Source organism: Dermacentor andersoni, chromosome 3, assembly GCF_023375885.2.
Source record: "Dermacentor andersoni chromosome 3, qqDerAnde1_hic_scaffold, whole genome shotgun sequence".
Classification (NCBI taxonomy): domain Eukaryota; kingdom Metazoa; phylum Arthropoda; class Arachnida; order Ixodida; family Ixodidae; genus Dermacentor; species Dermacentor andersoni.
The window spans coordinates 96,174,987-96,193,338 of NC_092816.1; the positions used below are offsets into that span (position 1 = coordinate 96,174,987).

At 45.2% G+C, this 18,352-nt stretch overlaps 1 protein-coding gene across 3 annotated transcripts in view; it reads left to right on the forward strand.

Moving 5' to 3' along the window:
* pcm (5'-3' exoribonuclease pacman) overlaps positions 1-13,424 on the forward strand; it is a 108,587-nt gene extending 95,163 nt beyond the window's left edge. For 2 of the 3 annotated variants that reach the window (XM_055076417.2, XM_050188808.3), the window contains 8 exons: positions 1,372-1,546; positions 1,876-1,933; positions 4,170-4,251; positions 5,449-5,571; positions 8,939-8,984; positions 9,931-10,283; positions 10,542-10,757; positions 11,104-13,424. In XM_055076417.2, coding sequence (XP_054932392.1) covers positions 1,372-1,546; positions 1,876-1,933; positions 4,170-4,251; positions 5,449-5,571; positions 8,939-8,984; positions 9,931-10,283; positions 10,542-10,757; positions 11,104-11,466 — 1,416 coding nt within the window. In that variant the 3' untranslated portion in view covers positions 11,467-13,424. The remainder of the gene's footprint in view (positions 1-1,371; positions 1,547-1,875; positions 1,934-4,169; positions 4,252-5,448; positions 5,572-8,938; positions 8,985-9,930; positions 10,284-10,541; positions 10,758-11,103) is intronic. The other variant, XM_055076414.2, reaches the window with a different exon arrangement.
* The last annotated feature ends 4,928 nt before the right edge of the window (positions 13,425-18,352 follow it).

Consider the following 18,352-nt stretch of genomic DNA (forward strand, 5'->3'; position numbering starts at 1 on the left):
TCGCAGCAGTCACACAGCACTTAGAAAGATGACAAACCGCCTCGACAACATAAACGAGTGTACGGGACGACCATTGTTCACGGCCACCACCTTTTTTTTCGTGCATTGTTGTCAACGTAAGTCATGAATGCAGGTTGATCCAGGTTGCTGGTGATGCAGGCAGAAACAGGATTCTATTATGTTGATGTATTCGACATGAATGAATGAAAGTACGAGTTGGTGTGACAGCGTGGCACTTTAAAACCAACATGACCACCATGTAGTGAGAGGTAGCATGGCATAGCGGAAAGGGTGTGCTTGAGGTGAAGGTTGACTGTCTTGTGCCAAAGAGTTGCTGACAAAGTTTTGATAGGACACTTTATCAACCTTACCTGGTTTGGTGTTTCTTTATCAGCATCAGCCTATTTTTATGCCCACTGCAGGACAAAAGCCTCTTTCAGTGACTGAATCACCTACATCTTGTGTCAGCTGACTCTGTTCTATGCTTGCAAGTTTTCTAACCTTGCCGCACCAGCTAATCTTGTGTCATCATCAATTGCATTTTTTTTCCTTTGGCACTCATTCTATTACTCTGATTGATTACATGTTATCTACTCTGCAAATTGCATGACGGCCAAACTCCACCTCCTTCTCTTGAATCTCAACCATATCATCAGGTAGCTGCATGTGCTTCTTAATCCTTTCTGCTGTCTTCTTGTCTGTAAGTAGACTTCACCCTATCATTTTCCATGCCATAGTTCATTGCGTTGTTTCCCTCTATTGTGTCTTGTAGTTGGTATAAATGTGCACACGATAATTGGCGTGCCCGCTGCAGTGGCTCTAGGGTTATGGTGTCTTGCTGTGAATAAGGTTCTGGGTTGAATTCCTGACCATGGTGGTTGCATTTGGAAGCAGGAGGCAGAAACACTCATGGGTGCACAACTACAGTTGAACCTCATTATATCTGATGTTCATTATAAGCACATGTCCATCGCACACTAATATTGGCAAAAAATGTTTTATATTCTTTCTTCTCTCTCATTCGTGGTGTAAAAGTTACAAACAGGGATAAGGTGTGTCAGAAAGGCTGGGCAGTGTTTCGATAGAAGGACTTATCTTTGTCATTCAGGAAAATTTGCAGCGGGCTAGTTGGTTCAGCATAATTAACACTGTTGTCTATCTTTGTCAAATGCGACCTTGTCATACTCAGCAGGTTGGTTTTAACAGGTTAGCAGATTGACTTCACATGCAGTTGTTGTCCGTGGCGACTGGCCGTAAAGGGAGATCATTTCATCCGATAATTTGTTATGTCAGTGTTTGTTCTACCAAGGTTCAACTGTAATTAATAGCTAAAGCTCTTAGGACAAATTTGGCCCCTTCATTTGCTTGCAGTCATCCCCAGCTCCTGAGTCATCCGGCGAAAGCACGTCAGACTTTGCCTCCTTGTGGCTGGGGTTGCAGAAGGCGACGGCGGCCCCCATGCCCAGTACCCTGCCAGCTGCTCAGAAGGCATCCCCTTCCTCACAGCACCAGGGCACTCCCCTCTCACTGGATGAGCTCTTCAAAGGTGTGGAGATTATTGCATTTCCAAATAACAATAACTGTGACTCAAACATGAGCTTAGTCAATGCCCAATTGAAAGGTTACTGCCAAGGGGACCTAATTCCAAATGTGGGCTTGGTCGTGGAACATTTGTTCTTTGCTAAACCTAAGAGTGGAAAACAACAGACAGAGTTCGACTGGGTTTGATCAGCTGAGTCAATGTCAGCTAAGAGGGAGCAGACTACATAGGTAATGGTCAAGCTGCATACACCATCTTAAGCTGTTGGAAAGCAGTTATTTTCTATTTAGAGCTTGAGAATGTGTGGGTTTCTTATTCTGCTTTACTGCTTGCAGGAGCAAAGAACCAGGTGGAGGAAGGCTCAGGCATTCCAGTGGTTCCGTCATCAGCGAGGTATGTCTGCTGTTCCGACAGCACTTACTCTCTGTTTCATACTTAGAAGGCAACACTGTGGAAGGTTCCCAAGTAGTGTGGTGATAAAAGTTTAATTCTATGTGTTCCTACAATGCATTTGTCCTTGATCTGTGACACAATCTTAAGAACAACTACGTACTTCATGTGTTGCAACAACTTGTGTATAATTTGTTGCCTTAGCGCTTCCAGTATACGACGTACTATGTTTTGGTCAGGACTACATGCAGTGCTCTGCAGCCAGTGGTCACAGGAATGTGCCGCTCCACTCGTTAAATGGTGCTGCATCTGACGTCGCCAGGGTAAAAGTGCGTTCGTTGGTCGGTCAGCAAGGGACAACAGCACCTACACGACGAGAGCCAACTGTGCGTTCTGAAAATGGAGGCGGGCTCGCCCATTGTAATGCCACTGAACCTTTTGTGAAGCTTCCATTCAGTCAGCAACCTCCAAAAGGCAATTGGGGATGGACATTGCAGGAGCCTTCTGTTGTGCCGATGTGACCTGTAGCTTTTGATGCACTGCATGGAGTTGGTGGGAGTGTGTGGCGAAGGAGGAGAGGGCAGCGAAAGCGAGAGGGAGAAACCGTGGCCATCGCATAGTGCTTCATCAAATGCCTATAACTTTGCTGTTACTGCACCATTAAAAAAAATTCTTTTGTCTACATATGTTCATTGCAGACTACATATTGGCCACAATGTAACTAATTTTTGAGCTCAGGTTGGTTTAGGGGCCCTTTAAAGGGACACTAAAGCAAAACACTAAATCAGTTTAGACGGATAAAGCTTTGTTGCCGTTGATTTCGAAATAATAGGTTGCTTGTTAGAAGAGAAAATGATGAACAAAGTTTCAATTTTTGAATCTCGCGCCGAGTCCTCAACGCCGGCACGTCACTGTGACGTCAGGGATTCCAAAGTATTTTCTCATACTGACGCCGGGGTGCCTTAGCAAAAGTTCCTGAAACTCGTCATATTTAGCTAAAGAATTAACTAGGCCCTGCAAAACGCTGGCGATATCCATGACGTCATAGCGAGATGGTGCGGGAACTTCAGCGAGGCGTCGCCACCCAGCTTTAGTTATTGCACTTTTTGGTTGCGCAATAACAAACAGCGTTGGCTGCTACGTATGGAACAGGTCAGTGAGTCCATGGCAGATGCTCCACGCAGTACAGATGCAGAAACCACAGTACTACTTTGTCTATGTGGCTTCTGTATCTACTGCACCAAGCGTCTGCCACAAATTTGGAATTACAACTTACGCAGAGCCCTTATCAGCGCCATGTATCGTATTTTAACCCACACCAAAAGTTCAAAACATTTCACAGTAAAGTGGGGGTGCAGGTTACACGCAATTTTCACATTGAGTTATGGCTTCACGACAGCGCACACCAAGCTGCCGTGACACCACACCTCAAGGCAAAGTTCTCCGCCATTCATTGTTTTGGTATCTCATAGGGAAGCTCACCCTATCTCCAGCCCTGCGTGTTGAAGCTCCCTTCTCCCCTTCTTCATGGTCGCCCATTCTCTTTACGGGTCGCCATTTTACATTTAGTAGTCAGCAAAAAGTGCATGTGGCACAGGCGAACTAGAACTTGGACCACGGTGAGCTGCACTTACAACGCAGCCAAAGTTGAAAACTGTCAGCATCGCTGAAGAGAGGGGGAACAGAGCCGCTGGCCAAAGATACAACGTGGAGCCGCGAATGCAGTGTTTTTTCATAGATGTGAGCGTTGTATGTACAAGGTTTTTTTTCTCTCTGGGTTGTCTGTTGGAGGTGTGGGTTATACAAGAAAAAATACAGTATTCATAGGCACCAGTGGAACAACACCAGCAGGGTGCCTACTTGTTGAAGTCACAGAAGAAATCGTGGGCAGAACTTCATTCCTTTAATACTAAAAATAAAATAAAAAGAATTGAGGACTGGTTTTAGATCAAATAAAAATAAAATAAAATGCATATCTCTTTTAAAAGAACAAAGTGGTACTGCCAAAGAGGTTGTTCTGTGACCATTTTAATGCACACTTATCGGCCGCCAGGTTAAATGTAAGCTGTAAAAATGTAAAGGAAAATGAAGATTGTGCATGCACCATTGACGGGTACAGATTAATGGAACTGATTACAAAGCTGAGTCCTGGGGGATGGTTCAATGCAGCATCTTGTGTTGAGAACCTAAGTGGAGCGAGGTTGGGTATTTACGCTTTAAATTGACTTTGTCTTTGCAGCATCCTCGAGGAATTGGTGAAGTGCACGAAAGAGTCCATGGGTGCAGAGCCAGAGCACTTCTGCATTGGAATGGATGGACAGGTGCGTAAAAATGAGATCAAAGCAACGTGATCGAGTCTTAGAGTTTACCGGTGATGCTCAAAAGCTTTAGAAGTTAATTAACAGAGTGGTTGATTACAACATCTAGTAATACAGACAGACCTTGATTTAACAAAATTCGCTATGTAACGAAACATTTTTATTTGCTGATCTCAGATGCATTGAGGGACAACAGCGCATATTCTTTTTCATGATTTAACAAAGTAATTTCGTGATGCGGTTTTGATCTAACTGAGTTTGATCTAACTAACTAAGGGCCATTTCAAGCTTGTACCGTTGCTAGATTTACAAGCCTGTATGGCTAGTAAATCTATCAAAAAAAAATAAAAAAATGTCATCCAAGGCAAAACTTCAAGCCTTCTTGTGTATGAAAAATTTGAGCGGCAAAGCTGCCATCAAAGAGCGCACCACCGGGACGCATTGGTAAACTTGCTGAGGTTGTGGGTGCACAGCAGCTCACAGCGTTCAAAGAAACGAGAGCTGACGATTCCTTCTGCACAAGGGGGCAATGGGGAGGGAGTGAACTTGCAGCGTCGGAGGTAATCTCTTCGCGCAAGTGCAAAGGTAGAGTAGAAGTGGTTGGTGGATTCACGCGCATCTTGCTTTTCCTGCGCGTCTAATGTAGATGGTCACGTAATCTCAAGTTTCCAAGACACAGTGTGAAGCGCTCGCTGGCATTGTTTCTGTAAAGTCACAATGCAAGCGAGCGTGTTCGAGTGAGATCTGTTAATATTTTCCTGAGCGCACGATCCTTACTCCCTGTAGTTGTCTCTTTGCTATCGCCGTCAATGCTCCCCCTTTCTGGCAAAAGTGTGCTTTTTTTGCTTCACTCGTGGGCACCAGCCACGGCAGCTAAGTGCAGTCAGCCAAGGCTTCCAAGATTTACGGCACCACACAATGCAACACACGCAAATCTCGGATGCCACGTTGATGCATTGCTCTTAGCACGATCTGCACAGCGCACGCTGGCGTTCTATACCACGTTATTATGGCTCAACCTTCTTTCACCTGTCTTTCTCAGTGTAGACTTCAGTTGCTACCCCTTATATTCTGAAATTTCAAACAATAAACTCTCAAATATGGTACAGATGAGACAGCACAGACTATGTGATTCATGTTCAAACTTCAAATACTCGCACACCCGCGAACACATTAGCATTGTCGGTGAATTCCTTACAGCCTCCGAAGAAATTCAAGGCCTTTGTCATCCTTCCGAACGGAAAAAAGTTTGCCAGCGCCTGCATGGACAACCAGAAGTCTGCACTACAGGATGCAGCCCACCAGGCTCTTGCCTTTGTCACTGTGCGTCCTTTTATATACAATTTTTTCTAGAGGCAGACGAATATGAAATTTTTCTATTACAAATTGAATACAAATACGAATATTGAATAGCGAAACGGGAGACTCATACAGGTACTTACAGTAGGTGTAATTGTTTATATATAATTGGGTACCATTCCTGTATTGACAAATCCCAAGGAAGACAGCTTACAATCAAGGACAAGGATGCTTTAAACACAAGATCACTAATTGTCATTGAAAATTGCACAAGTAGCCTTTCAACATTTTTATAGTCTGGTTGGCAACAAGCTATCCAAGAATTATTGGCCACTGTGTGAAATGGAGCTTTACAAAAACGCTAATAAACGGCAGGCAAAAAATGACACGAAGTTCAGAAATAGAAAAAAATGAGAGCTGAAGGACTTATGGGCTGTTAATTTATGCAAAAGGGCCTGGGCCATTGCAAGGAAAACATCATTGGTTGTACCATAAAACATAAATGCTACACGAGGCTTCCATCGCGAGACCAAAAACAAAACTTACGTTATCCATCTTGTATTGGCATTCCTTCAGAAGCTTTTGTCATTGTTTAACTTCTGATAACTTGTAATACTTTGTTTAGCAGATGGTAGTTTCTATTGTTCAAAAATATTGAAGGGTTCATTTTTGAATACAAATAGTCAATGGGTAATTTTATATTTGTATTCTACGATATTCTCAAATATTAAATTCAGATATTCGCCCACCCCGAGTTTTTTTTTCGTTTCTTTCTGTCATTCTTCTTGGCAAAACTGTACATTGTGTCGCATGCCATGTTTCTCAGGTATTTAAAGGGACACCAAAGGCAAATAGTAAGTCAAGCTTAAGTGATAGATTATTGCTTGAGGAAGTCATCAGTATTATCGTGAACACAGTTTTAGTACTCGAGAAATTGAGGTAAATGTAGGACACGATTTGCGACTCACCTGGTACTAGCCCAATGATGAAGGCACTCCTCATTTTATTTGTCGCCAGTACTCAACCTCTCATAATAAAAAGATAATTGCATTGCATCATAAGACAGAATAAAATGCTACTTGCCCAGTGCTATTCGATGTTTAGAAGAAAAAAAACTCATTGACGTTACTCTTAACGACATGGGCGGTCGAAAGGTTTCATTTTCACTCAACTATATGTGCGCCACCCACGGCTTCTCGTTTCAGTAGTTTCCTTATCGCGTAGTGTGTTGGTTTTGTTTCCCGGCGAAACTCCCCCAAACTGCAAGTAGCAGAGGTTTCCACATCCACGTGATGTCATGGGATGCCCGAACGGTCCACGGCACTTGACCAAGAGCAGCTGCAGTGGCAAATCTAGCGCTCTGTCTTGGCTTGGTTTCGCCATGGTCGCACGGTTGTGTTTTGCACATAAAAACTTAATGCGGTCTTTCGGGCACCGTTTTACTCACAGACAGCTGTAAAGGGCAGGGATGGCATATGCAACGTCGCCACTCCCCCACTTGGGGGCAGGCGATTTGAATTGCGCTAAAGCTATGTGGACCCTTCAGATGCAATTTTCTCTTAAGCGAAATCTTTTGTTGGCACGAAAGTAGCATTATGAGGTCTCTGGAATGGTACTTTAACAGTCCGCATTGATTTAATATTTGCCTTTAGTGTCCCTCTAACCTCACTCAATTCAGTCTTGATTGTCTCGATGTCAGTGAATTGAGGCTCCAGTCCTTTGAAAATTGCATGCATATAAATGGCAACTTCATTTCCAACTTGATCTTTTCAGGAGGCTTTTCTCCAGAGCACATAACAGTTGAGCTCACTGCATTCTGAAATGCAAATTTAGGGTTTGGAGCAAAACCTATTGTTACATATTCAAGGCGTAGTTTCTGAGCAGGGTTCTTGGCACAGTTAACTGGTCAAAATTTCTTATTCGGTTTTTTTTTTAATGCCTTTGGGTGTTTTTTCATCACGTGGGGAAATATTAAAAAGAAAAGTGATGTAGAATTGAGAAAATCGCATTTTTCTGGTGTGCTGTCGACAAAAATTGGATAAAAAGTTGGGCGTTGAAAAGTGATATCGCACTGCACAGTGGCAATGTTTCATTGATGCAAGGTCGTCATTTAGAAACCATCGCAAAGAGAAGAGGTCTGACCTTTAGATAGCTGTAGTGCCGTATTTCGCCATGCAAAAATAAAAGCAAAGAAGTGATTGAAAAGTGGGAAAATGGCATTGCGATTCGTTGCTGCTGCCACACAGAAGCAACCCGCCGTGGTTGCTCAGTGGCTATGGTGTTGGGCTGCTGCGCACGAGGTTGCGGGATCGAATCCCGGCCACAGCGGCCGCATTTCGATGGGGACGAAATGCGAAAACACCCGTGTACTTAGATTTAGGTGCACGTTAAAGAACCCCAGGTGGTCGAAATTTCCGGAGTCCCCCACTACGGCGTGCCTCATAATCAGAAAGTGGTTTTGGCACGTAAAACCCCATAATTACATTATTACACACAGAAGCACTCCTATTGGCTGGTGCAGGTTCAAATTGCTGGCCCATGTTACACATGCATTTGGCAGCATCACCAATGTGCATTTCTTTGTCCCAGTGAAGTTTGGCAATTGCAGTAGGGTGCATCGCTGACTCACATTAGTTTCATTGATGCATCCAGAATCCATAATTGGTGACCATACAATTCAAAACGGCAGGAAGTCATATTGTAAAAAGAAAGGAGAGAGAGGCTTAGGTGCGTAATCCTCTCTTTTTTTCTGGTCGCAAGTTGTCCACCCCTCAAAAATTTTTGAAGAGATCCCTCACGAGACGGTCCTCAAGTTTGGGCTAATAACTATGCAAAGAAAAAAAAGGATGTAGTATAACCATGCAAATCATGCACGTGTTCTGTTTCCCTTGGCACTTGTAGAGAAAAAAAGTGAAAAAATAGTTTAATGGAAAGTTGAAAATATTGTTTAGCATCCTGCCATATAACTGAAGTGGCCATAACACAATTGTGCATTCAAAGAAATTGCAAGTAGATTTAAATGTGGTATTAGAATGACTAGCACAGCACCGTACTGAAGATGTACAGGATATTTCTTCGTAAAACTATTGTTAATGGAATGAGCGTGGTGAATATGTCAAATAACTTGAACTACCAGTGTAACCATGAAAAAGAAAGTTTAATTGTGCAGAAAAACATTGAACATGCATGCTTGCATTCATTCTTATGGTACTTGCATTTCTGCGTTTTCTGCATTTGAGGCCACATTTCCTTTCATGGTTTGTTTTGGTGTAGCTGTTGACTTTCTGAGTGTTCCTGTACTTTTTTTGTGGTTCCTGTGTAAAGTGTAATGCACGGGCTGCTCATTGCATTGCAGCTTATGCCCACGATTTCTTTTTTATATATATTGCAGAAGAAAACGCCTGCCCCTCAGCTGGTGCAGCCGACTCCTATAACAGGTAAGCATGTTTTAGTGAAGCTGTCATTCTTTCTTTGAGCAACAACCTTTACTGGCGCTTGTAGAGGACAAAAGAAAAAAAATGTTGCAATGTCATTACAGGTGGAAGGGGGAGAGAGAAATTTCACGGCTACTCTGAGTAGTTGCTGGTGTTCAGAAAGTGCTTCCGTGCCTCTTTAAGTCCCGACCTGGAGAGGCAAAGCCAAAGGGTGGGTCTAAAAATTAATCTGCAGAAAACTAAAGTAATGTTTAACAGTCTCGGAAGAGAACAGCAGTTTACGATAGGTAGTGAGGCACTGGAACTGGTAAGGGAATACATTTACTTAGGACAGATAGTGACTGCGGATCCGGATCATGAGACTGAAATAATCAGAAGAATAAGAATGGGCTGGGGTGCGTTTGGCAGGCATTCTCAGATCATGAACAGCAGGTTACCATTTTCCCTCAAGAGAAAAGTTAATAACAGCTGTGTCTTGCCAGTACTCACGTACGGGGCAGAAACCTGGAGGCTTACGAAAAGGGTTCTACTTAAATTGAGGACGACGCAACGAGCTATGGAAAGAAGAATGATAGGTGTAACGTTAAGGGATAAGAAAAGAGCAGATTGGGTGAGGGAACAAACGCGAGTTAATGATATCTTAGTTGAAATCAAGAAAAAGAAACGGGTATGGGCAGGACACGTAATGAGGAGGGAAGATAACCGATGGTCATTAAGAGTTACGGAATGGATTCCAAGGGAAGGGAAGCGTAGCAGAGGGCGGCAGAAAGTTAGGTGGGCGGATGAGATTAAGAAGTTTGCAGGGACAACATGGCCACAATTAGTACATGACCGGGGTAGTTGGAGAAGTATGGCAGAGGCCTTTGCCCTGCAGTGGGCGTAACCAGGCTGATGATGATGATTTCGTGCCTACCTTTAGCACGCCTTTAAAGATCCATTGTTTGCGCAGTGCGAGCTCAGCGACCCAGCTTGCCTCTTCCCTTCGGAAACCCACCACCACCGTTGTGTGGTACCGGCAGCTTGGGGACGCAGTTTCGGATGCCGCCCCCATGTGAGGCATCTCTCATTCCGGACTCCTTTGTGGAGAGCAACCGCCTCCTGATGGAGACGCTGAACAGCACGCCAGCCGAGCAGCCCCTGCAGCCCAGCTACGGCTTGTCGTGGCAGATGCCGAGGATGCCGGCACCATTTACCCGCACACCCTTGTACATGGCGACATCACCTGGCAAGGAGCAGTACCAACAGCGCCCCTACTTTCCCAATCCCCGCAACGTTTTTGCACCACGGCCTACGATGCTTTTGGTAAGTGTGTTGAAAGACTCCCATTTCGAAAGTCAGTGTAGCTGTTCAGGCCTTGCCTGGCCAGCTACTCGCCTTTTGTACAACCTTCCAACCTTGCCTGTGTCACTGTCCTAAGCACTCTGAAACTTTTGGAATAAACCCTATGCACTGCCTTGGAAGTTCTCAACATTCTCTGTACAAGTTCTCTGTACAACCTTCACACATTTTTTCACAACTACAGCAAGCCCTTATGGTTGGGTCTCATTCCTACATGTGCAGTACCAGCAACACCAGCAGCAGCTTCACAGGCAGCCACATCCGGACGCTCTGCTGCGACCCCAACTTCCTGGCAGGTCTCCACAGAAGGACAGGCAGCTGGCACAGAGGGGCGGTGGCCGTCATGCGGAACAGCAGTCTGAGCCTTGTCTTCCACGGCCAGCCACTTTCCATGAGCACCAGCTCTCGGCATCGGCCAGCGTCTTTGTGCCCACTCAGGTGAGGCTCTCCCACAGCTACGGCAGTGGCAGATCCTGTCAAAGGTTTGCGAACGATTGTGGGAGTGGTCGTTTTTCTGGATGTTGTGGATGCCTAGCTGCGGCAGTAATAGCCTCGTGCGCATTTGTGCTGTTGAGTGCAGATTCTTGACATAAGAATTGCAACAGCGCAAACACATGCAACCACAAAGTACCAAGGACGAGACACAAGCACTGATTCTTCTCCATGCAACACACCGACAATGTTATAGCTCAGCAGTGACAAGGCTTACAACTGTTCAAAATAGCAAAAATAATACACACAGTAGCCACATCACAAGTGTGAAAATTGCCATTGTCTGTTCCAGGTCATGCGGAAGCAGCCTGCTCCCAAGCCAGCTACAGCAGCAGCTGGTTCAAGTTCCCCGAGAAAGAAAAAGGAAACTGCGAAAGGTGCAAAGGACCCACTGGTGGGGGCAGTGCCACCACCGATGCTTCTTGATCTCGACCTAAGTGCTCCTCCTGCAAAGCAGCCGTCTGCTGCGTCATCATCTGCCAAGAAGCCAGAGGCAGCGGATGTGACCGCACCTTCAGCAAGCGCACAACAGCAATCTGCGAAGGCCAAGCCTAACCAGACTTCCACTGCCACAGTGCCCGCTGCTGCTTCCCAATCAAAGCCTCCGGCACGCAGGTCGAGGCTGGCTGTTAAATTCGACAATGCCCCCTCCTGAGGAGCTCAGTCACAGGTCACATAGTGTGTTTTCGGCATTCTAGGCAAAGCTCCTATGAGAACTCCTTTTGTATTACGTGGAAGCTCATTAGGTGCCGCCCGTGGACGCGCAGATCGGATGATATAAAACCAGACTTAGGTTTGCTGGTTTACAGTTCACTTCTGTGAGTGGCCCCGCTGTGTAAAGTCTCGATTCCCATTTACCACACACGTTTTAATTTCTTTTCTTCGATTTTCGTAATTGCGCTTTCGGGTGCTTTGCATCACATACACAGAGGGGTTTAGTAACCCTTGGATCACTGTTCTTTTCTCGCTCTCATGTTGCGATATCTTAAGCTGTGTTGATTTTCGCAGGGGTGAAGACCGTCAGAGCTTGCGAGCTGTGCTTGTAATAGCTGCTTTTTAATGATTGCACAAGGCCGTTACAGCGGCAAATTGCAATTTCAAGAGCACGCACATCATTTCCTTTACAGGAAATGCTTATTTTCGCCCTACTCTACATAAAAGCAAAATTGATCTCCCTTATTATGGACTAATATAAATGGTGATCAATCTAGCTACTGAGTCAGCCAGAATGAAGGTACAAGCCAACAACAACGAGCAGTGGTTATCAATGGGAGCCTCTCTCTTTTGTGACTCTTATTGTCCAACAGATATACCTAAACATATGTGATTTAAATTGCGTACTTTATTGATTACTTAACATTATCTATCGCAGCGTTTTTGTCTTTTCTTGAGCCGTTGAAACTCGAGAAAACCACTAAACAGTGGTGTATTTTTTAGGAACTTTTTATGAATGGCATAGCATTACTAAAAGCCTGTTAGTAGATTTGTTGTTAATGCCATTATTGTGCGTCTGTGAGAATTGGCAGCTAATAAAGACTGTGCACTTTTTCCTGACGTTGGCATAGAAAGTTGTGTGTGATCTTGCATGAGCTGTTTCGTTTTTATGGCACGCTAAGGCTGGTTGTCGTCTCTTTCTGAATCGTGTCAGATTTATTGATTGTTGTTGCTTTTTAAAACTTTATTTCATACACTCCTTACTGTTGCTATCATTTGTTGGTAGAAGCCAAAAAGTTTCTTACTAAAGTTACTAGAGGAGAGTTTGGTGCTGCAGTTGTTTAACCACCATAAATCATTGGTAGTACTATAGGTGCATGGATTTGGCATGGCTACGGATTGGCATGCCTTTGTTGACAAAGCAAATTGCAGATTTTTTTATCATCCTTTGCACTTCAGCTGTGTTGTGTGCTAGTGGCACATGTTTTAAAGCAGCAGAGTGTTTTACAAGGACATTTCATTATCTTATGCAATTTTGACTCGTAAATAAGTCTGAGCACTTCTTCGTGTGCACGTTGCCAGATATGAATCTTTCCTGAAGCAACGTTTGCCATCGGCGACTATTTGATATACTTCCAGGGGCCGTGTTTACTTGTAATGTTCAGAGAAGAATACAGTGATAAAATGAGTAGGTAAATGAGGTTAGTAATTGCCTTAAAAGAAATTTAACACGACAACGCAAGAAGTTGGTTTGCTTGAACCCAGAAGGATGAAGTTTATACAAATCCATGTGTACTACTGTACCTGTCATTTCCATACTTTGTGAAGCACTGTACCTTGCAGCGGTGTGTGCATTGATACTGACACCACACTTCGCCGTAGTAAGTCTGGTATGCAGTTCTTTGGCAGAAGCCATGTATTAATGTTCGGAACATTTGTACATTTCATTGTGACCATTTTTCTTCTTACATGTACCTGCCATTTTGCATGCCTGTGTAATTGTGTATCTCGGCAGCCTGCCGAGAATGTAATTTAAGTGTGTGTTTGTAAATACCAATTGTTTGGAATCATCTTCAATGTGGACATGTTTCAGAAGCTAAGTATGATAATATGGTAAGCGAGCTTAAATGCACGCATACATAGGGAACGTTCCTGTAAATAAACTCTTTCAAAAAATTGTGTGCTTTTGTTTTTGTTTCTTCTCATTAAGCAGGCAAGGCAAGGTGCCATGCAATGCCAAAAGACATTTATAATTTGTTGGTTGAACATTTGAACCGTGGCTTAAAGGGCCCCTCACCAGGATTTGGAATTGCAAATACTTGTTTGTTTGCACAAGCAAACGTGGCTTGTAGATCACGCAATGTTGATCATGTCCGCTAAGTATGAAAGGTTGTGCGGCGCGAAAACAGTCGAAATTTGAAAAGGCTGCGCACCCTTTCTCTCGAGGGAGCCGCGCTTCGAGCAAGAGTCAAGGTCACACGCACAGATACCTCTCCGCAAGAGGCACTGCTTGCTACGTCAACCGTGGTGTGTGACTGATTTCAGAAGGTGCAAGCCGCCACTGGAAAAACGCCGAGCATTAAAATGGAAGAGAAAAAAAGGGGGGGGAGGGGGCATGGCTCATCACTTGAACCGGGCATTGTTCCTCTGCTCTGGTATGGGAGAAGGCAGGAATGTGGCTTGCAGATGCTAGTTGAAGCAAACAGAGAGAATGTTTACAGCGAAGCTCGCCTTCTGGCGTCATGGTAATGGAAAGCTGTTTCTTGGGAAGCTCTTTCAGTAATGAACAGATTTAAAAAATTATTTCGATAAAGACTGCATATACAACTTGCAGTGTATAACCAAATTTGCAATGTGGCCTAGGGAGGGGCTTTTTAAGGCACTACCTTGGCTTTTCTGTCACTTTAAGGAAATGATTATTTCAGATCGCTTTGATGCTTGGGCCATGTTAAGATGGCGAAGTTTACATAAACATGCTGTGGTAATATTGCAAAACAAAATTTATCAAAGTTGCAGTTGAACCAGCTAGCACAGCAGGCTACTACTTGTGGCATTGCTAGCTATATTGGAGCTGGGGTGCTGTTAGTGTAATTTCTGAACACAGTAAAATATGATGCTGCCATTTCGAACTGAACAGAGTTCTAGCTAGCAGCCTTCTGAGCCAACTAGAGCTGACAACATGGCAAATTTGACATGGTGGAAGCCTTGCGGTATCCAAAGCAAATGCTGGAAACCAGTATGCTAGTGGCAGTGACAACTTGTGACGACGTGCTGAACTACAATTTCTGCATTGTTATTTCATGTGTTTCTGGGAGGCACAATGAATGGAGGTATTGTTTTATAAAGGTTACATTACTGCCAGAACGTATGTTCCAGTGCCTACCAACGTTCTTGGACGGTTTGTACCAGCCAGCCGGTCTGAGAACTGGCTAACCTCCCTGTCTTTCTGTCCGGTACCCCTGGCGGGCAAGTACAGTGACCAGCAGAAATAAGTGTGCACAGACTGTGAGCATAAAATACATTGCAGAAAAAGAAAATTGCACACTTCTCAGTTACATCATTTCACCAAGTTTCATGCACATGGGCCATGCACGAAGCAGAAGGCACTACGCAACTTTCATTGGCATCCACTGAAAAAAAAAAAAAGCAGTCTGAAGTTGTCTACAAGGTATTGGTTGTCTATTAATGAGACTCGACCCACAAGACCTTCTGCATTGGGAAATTTGTTCCATAAAAAGCCTTGCCTTGCTTTTTTTATTTGTTTATTTTTAGATTTAACAAAGTGATTCTTCTCATTTCACCCTCGACTTAAAGGGGCCCTGCAGCATATTCAAAATTGAACTCATACTGGAGTCCCTCAGCAGGGGCGGCGCCAACAGCTGTACGTGCCCTCCATGCCCATTGCTCTCTTATTTCTCCTTCCTCGGCACACTTAAGGTAACAACTCTGGGTTAGCGCATATGGTTAGCGTTTGACGAAGGACCGGTGATAGGATACGATGGGCTAGCTGGACTAAGGTTGACAGGGTACGCACGCAAACACGAGCTTTCGCTCGAGAGCATCAGTAAACAACATAATGTGGGGAGGAACTCAAAAGCCGCAGGAGAGAAGGAGCGGTCATTAGTATGCGACATCACGGATTCCCTTTTGCATGCAGCAGATTACCTATATGGTTCACAATGGCAACATTGCCTAAGGATCGCGAGCGTGTTCTCACCGTCTTTAAAAAAAAATGGTGCGTTGCCCTTAGATGCCACATGTAAATGCATTTGTACTTTTGGGCAGGAAAAGCTAGATCGGAAGAAATGTGCTTGTGTTTTCTTTTGACCGCTGAGCAGTGTTATTTTGACTATTGTATATAGTGATTGCACCACAGTTAGACCAGCACCAGCTAAATGGCATGACACATATACATAGCGTAACACAAGTGTGTGTCCAAAATCCATCATGAACTGCGGGGAATGAAATCTATTGATAAACGGGCCACTTGCACAAGAACGGGATAGATAGATAGAATAAACTTTATTTTCCAACGGATAAGCTGATCCACTCACCCCCCCCCCCCCCCCCCGACACGCAGGTCAGGGGGCGAGTGCCGCCGCCTCAGATGCAGGCTGGGAGGTCTTGGGTCCCAGCAACCTCTTCAGCCAGTTGGACGAGCCGGAGCTGGAGCTCAGAGTCCGAGCTGCGCAGCAGGGTCTCCCAGGTGTCTCTACTACCTATTTTGTGCGTTCCCCTGGGAGAGTACGGGCATTCCCATATTATGGGGTCGAGGGTCCCTCTCGCCCCACAAAGATTACACCTATCGCTCCTGGCCTCGGGGAACATGTGGTTCGCCATGACCGAGTGCGGATACGTATAAGTTTGTAGTCGTCTTCACGCGACTGCTTGTCTGTTGTTTAATTTCGGGTCTGGCGGGGATACCAGTCTACGAGCCAATCTATAATGCTGCGTGATCTCCCCATGTTTTAGCATGCGCTATCCGCTCCCTCGGTCATCGAGGGGCCGCGTAGCGGCTCGGCGGTAGAGATCTCGAGCCAGCTCGTGGGCCACCTCGTTGCCGGGGACGGCTTCGTGCGCCGGAGTCCAAATTATTTGAATTTTTCTATTTAACTTTCTCTGGTCTAGGATTCTGGCCGATAAGGGCGAGATCCTTCCCTTGCTAACATCTTGTATGGCAGTTTTGCTGTCACTACAAGAACGGGAAGGTGTCATGGCTGGAGTTGAGGTAAAATTCCGCGCCAAAACGACGCCATAGAATAAACAAACAACTTACGACCAACAACATGTTACGACGCGCGGAATAACTATTTGGAAAAAAAAACAAAGAAAAGTACAATGTTACCCTACCATTGGGTCGTGACTGTCACGTGGTAAATGCAACACACTTCATTGGCTGTCGCCGCTTATATTGTTGGACCGCCGTTTTATAAACTTTTTGTTCAGGGCCGCCGCCGCTGTCTAGTGCACGATTCGGATTGGCACGATGCCGGGTGGGGCGCGTAAGAAACACGGCAGCAAGAAAACGCCGAATCTTCGGAAGGAAGTGCCACACACATCTGCAGCCGTCGCAATTAATGAAACCGTCGCTACACCGAACTCCGGCGTCGTCAAGGTGGCTGCGGAAGCTCGAGACGGACTGGATCCGGATCCAAGCAGTGATGGTGTCGACCGAGTGCAGGCTGACGAGAAAGTCGCTAGTTCGTCGTCGGCGCGTTCAAGCGACGGCAACGTGCGCGGCGGCAACGCACGCCCGCCAGCGACGGAGTACATGATTGTTGACTTGAACGCCATCAACCAGCTTCTTGCCCCGGCATTATGCCGGACGTGCAGCGGCAACAACCTCAGGGTCGTTGAAAGTGAGCGAGAAAGTGGCCGTGCCACGAAATTGTGCCTTGTCTGCAGTAACTGCGGAGTCACGAAAATAAGCGAGTAAAGCACACAGCGCGGTTGCACGTAGCCTTACTGTGTGACACTAAGCTCAGTGTCACACGACGGGACCCTTTGAGGTTTCAACGTGCTGGCTTCTCGCGCCGCGAAAAACGTGCGGCTGGGTCCCACAGCACTTAGTAACATTGGAACTATGGCACGTTTTATGTTGAACACTAGCTGCTGCCGGCTGCCGTCAGTGTGCTTTCGGACAGTGTCTTGGCAAACCAAGTGTGCAGCGAAACGAAGCCCACTTCTTTGAACAGATGTGTGATGCTCTGTTTTATGAAACATTCCAGTTTGTTGCCTGTTTTTTTTTGTGTGCACGTGCGGATCCTGTTCCTTACTACGTACTTGTATCGTGCATCAATGAACCTTCGCTTGCAAGCTTGTACTCGTGCTCCATTTCATGTTGTCTTTGTCATTATTGCACCGAAGTATTGGGTGTTGGCTGCGAATTCTCAACTAGCCAAGTACATATGTTGAAGCTGTGCTCACTGCCTTTCAGCATTTGCTTCGTTGCCGTGGCTTGTAGACAGTTATGCTGTGTGGTTGCGTGCACCTAACTTCATAACATTCAAAAGGAAGCAGTATGTGTGTGTGGACTTGTAAGTTACTAAATATGACCCTATAGAACAAGCCTAAGAATGTGGTGGCAGAAATGTATTCAACCTTGTGCAGAAGCGCAAAATAATAAAAGTTTGGAGCCTGATTGGAAAGTGCCAACTGACAGGGTTTAATTGTCGCAAAGCTCACTGACTTTTGTGTGATGGGATCTGATCTTTGCTGTCAAAGACGTTAAAGGCATACAAGCTACTGCTGGCTACTTACCATGTGGCATCAGCAGACGAGGCTAAATTGCGACCTCTGTCTGGGATGAACTCGGGCAAATGTAATGGTGCAGCTCCAAGAGTGCCTGCCCAAACACACTTGCAACATCCCAGACATTAGCCAGGCACTGTTACCTGTATACCAGCACCTTACGTTCAAGGAGCGATTGAGTTAGTGTCGTCCAAAGAAAATAAAATGCGAATTTTCCTGCTGCTACATAATTTCATCACCAGCGGCAAAATAAACTTCAGCTATTGCTAAAGCCATGGTCTACTAAACGTCTGGTTCGAAAGCGACCTCTGGGTGTATAGGTGAATTAAACACGATTCTTAGAGCTGCAAGAAGTT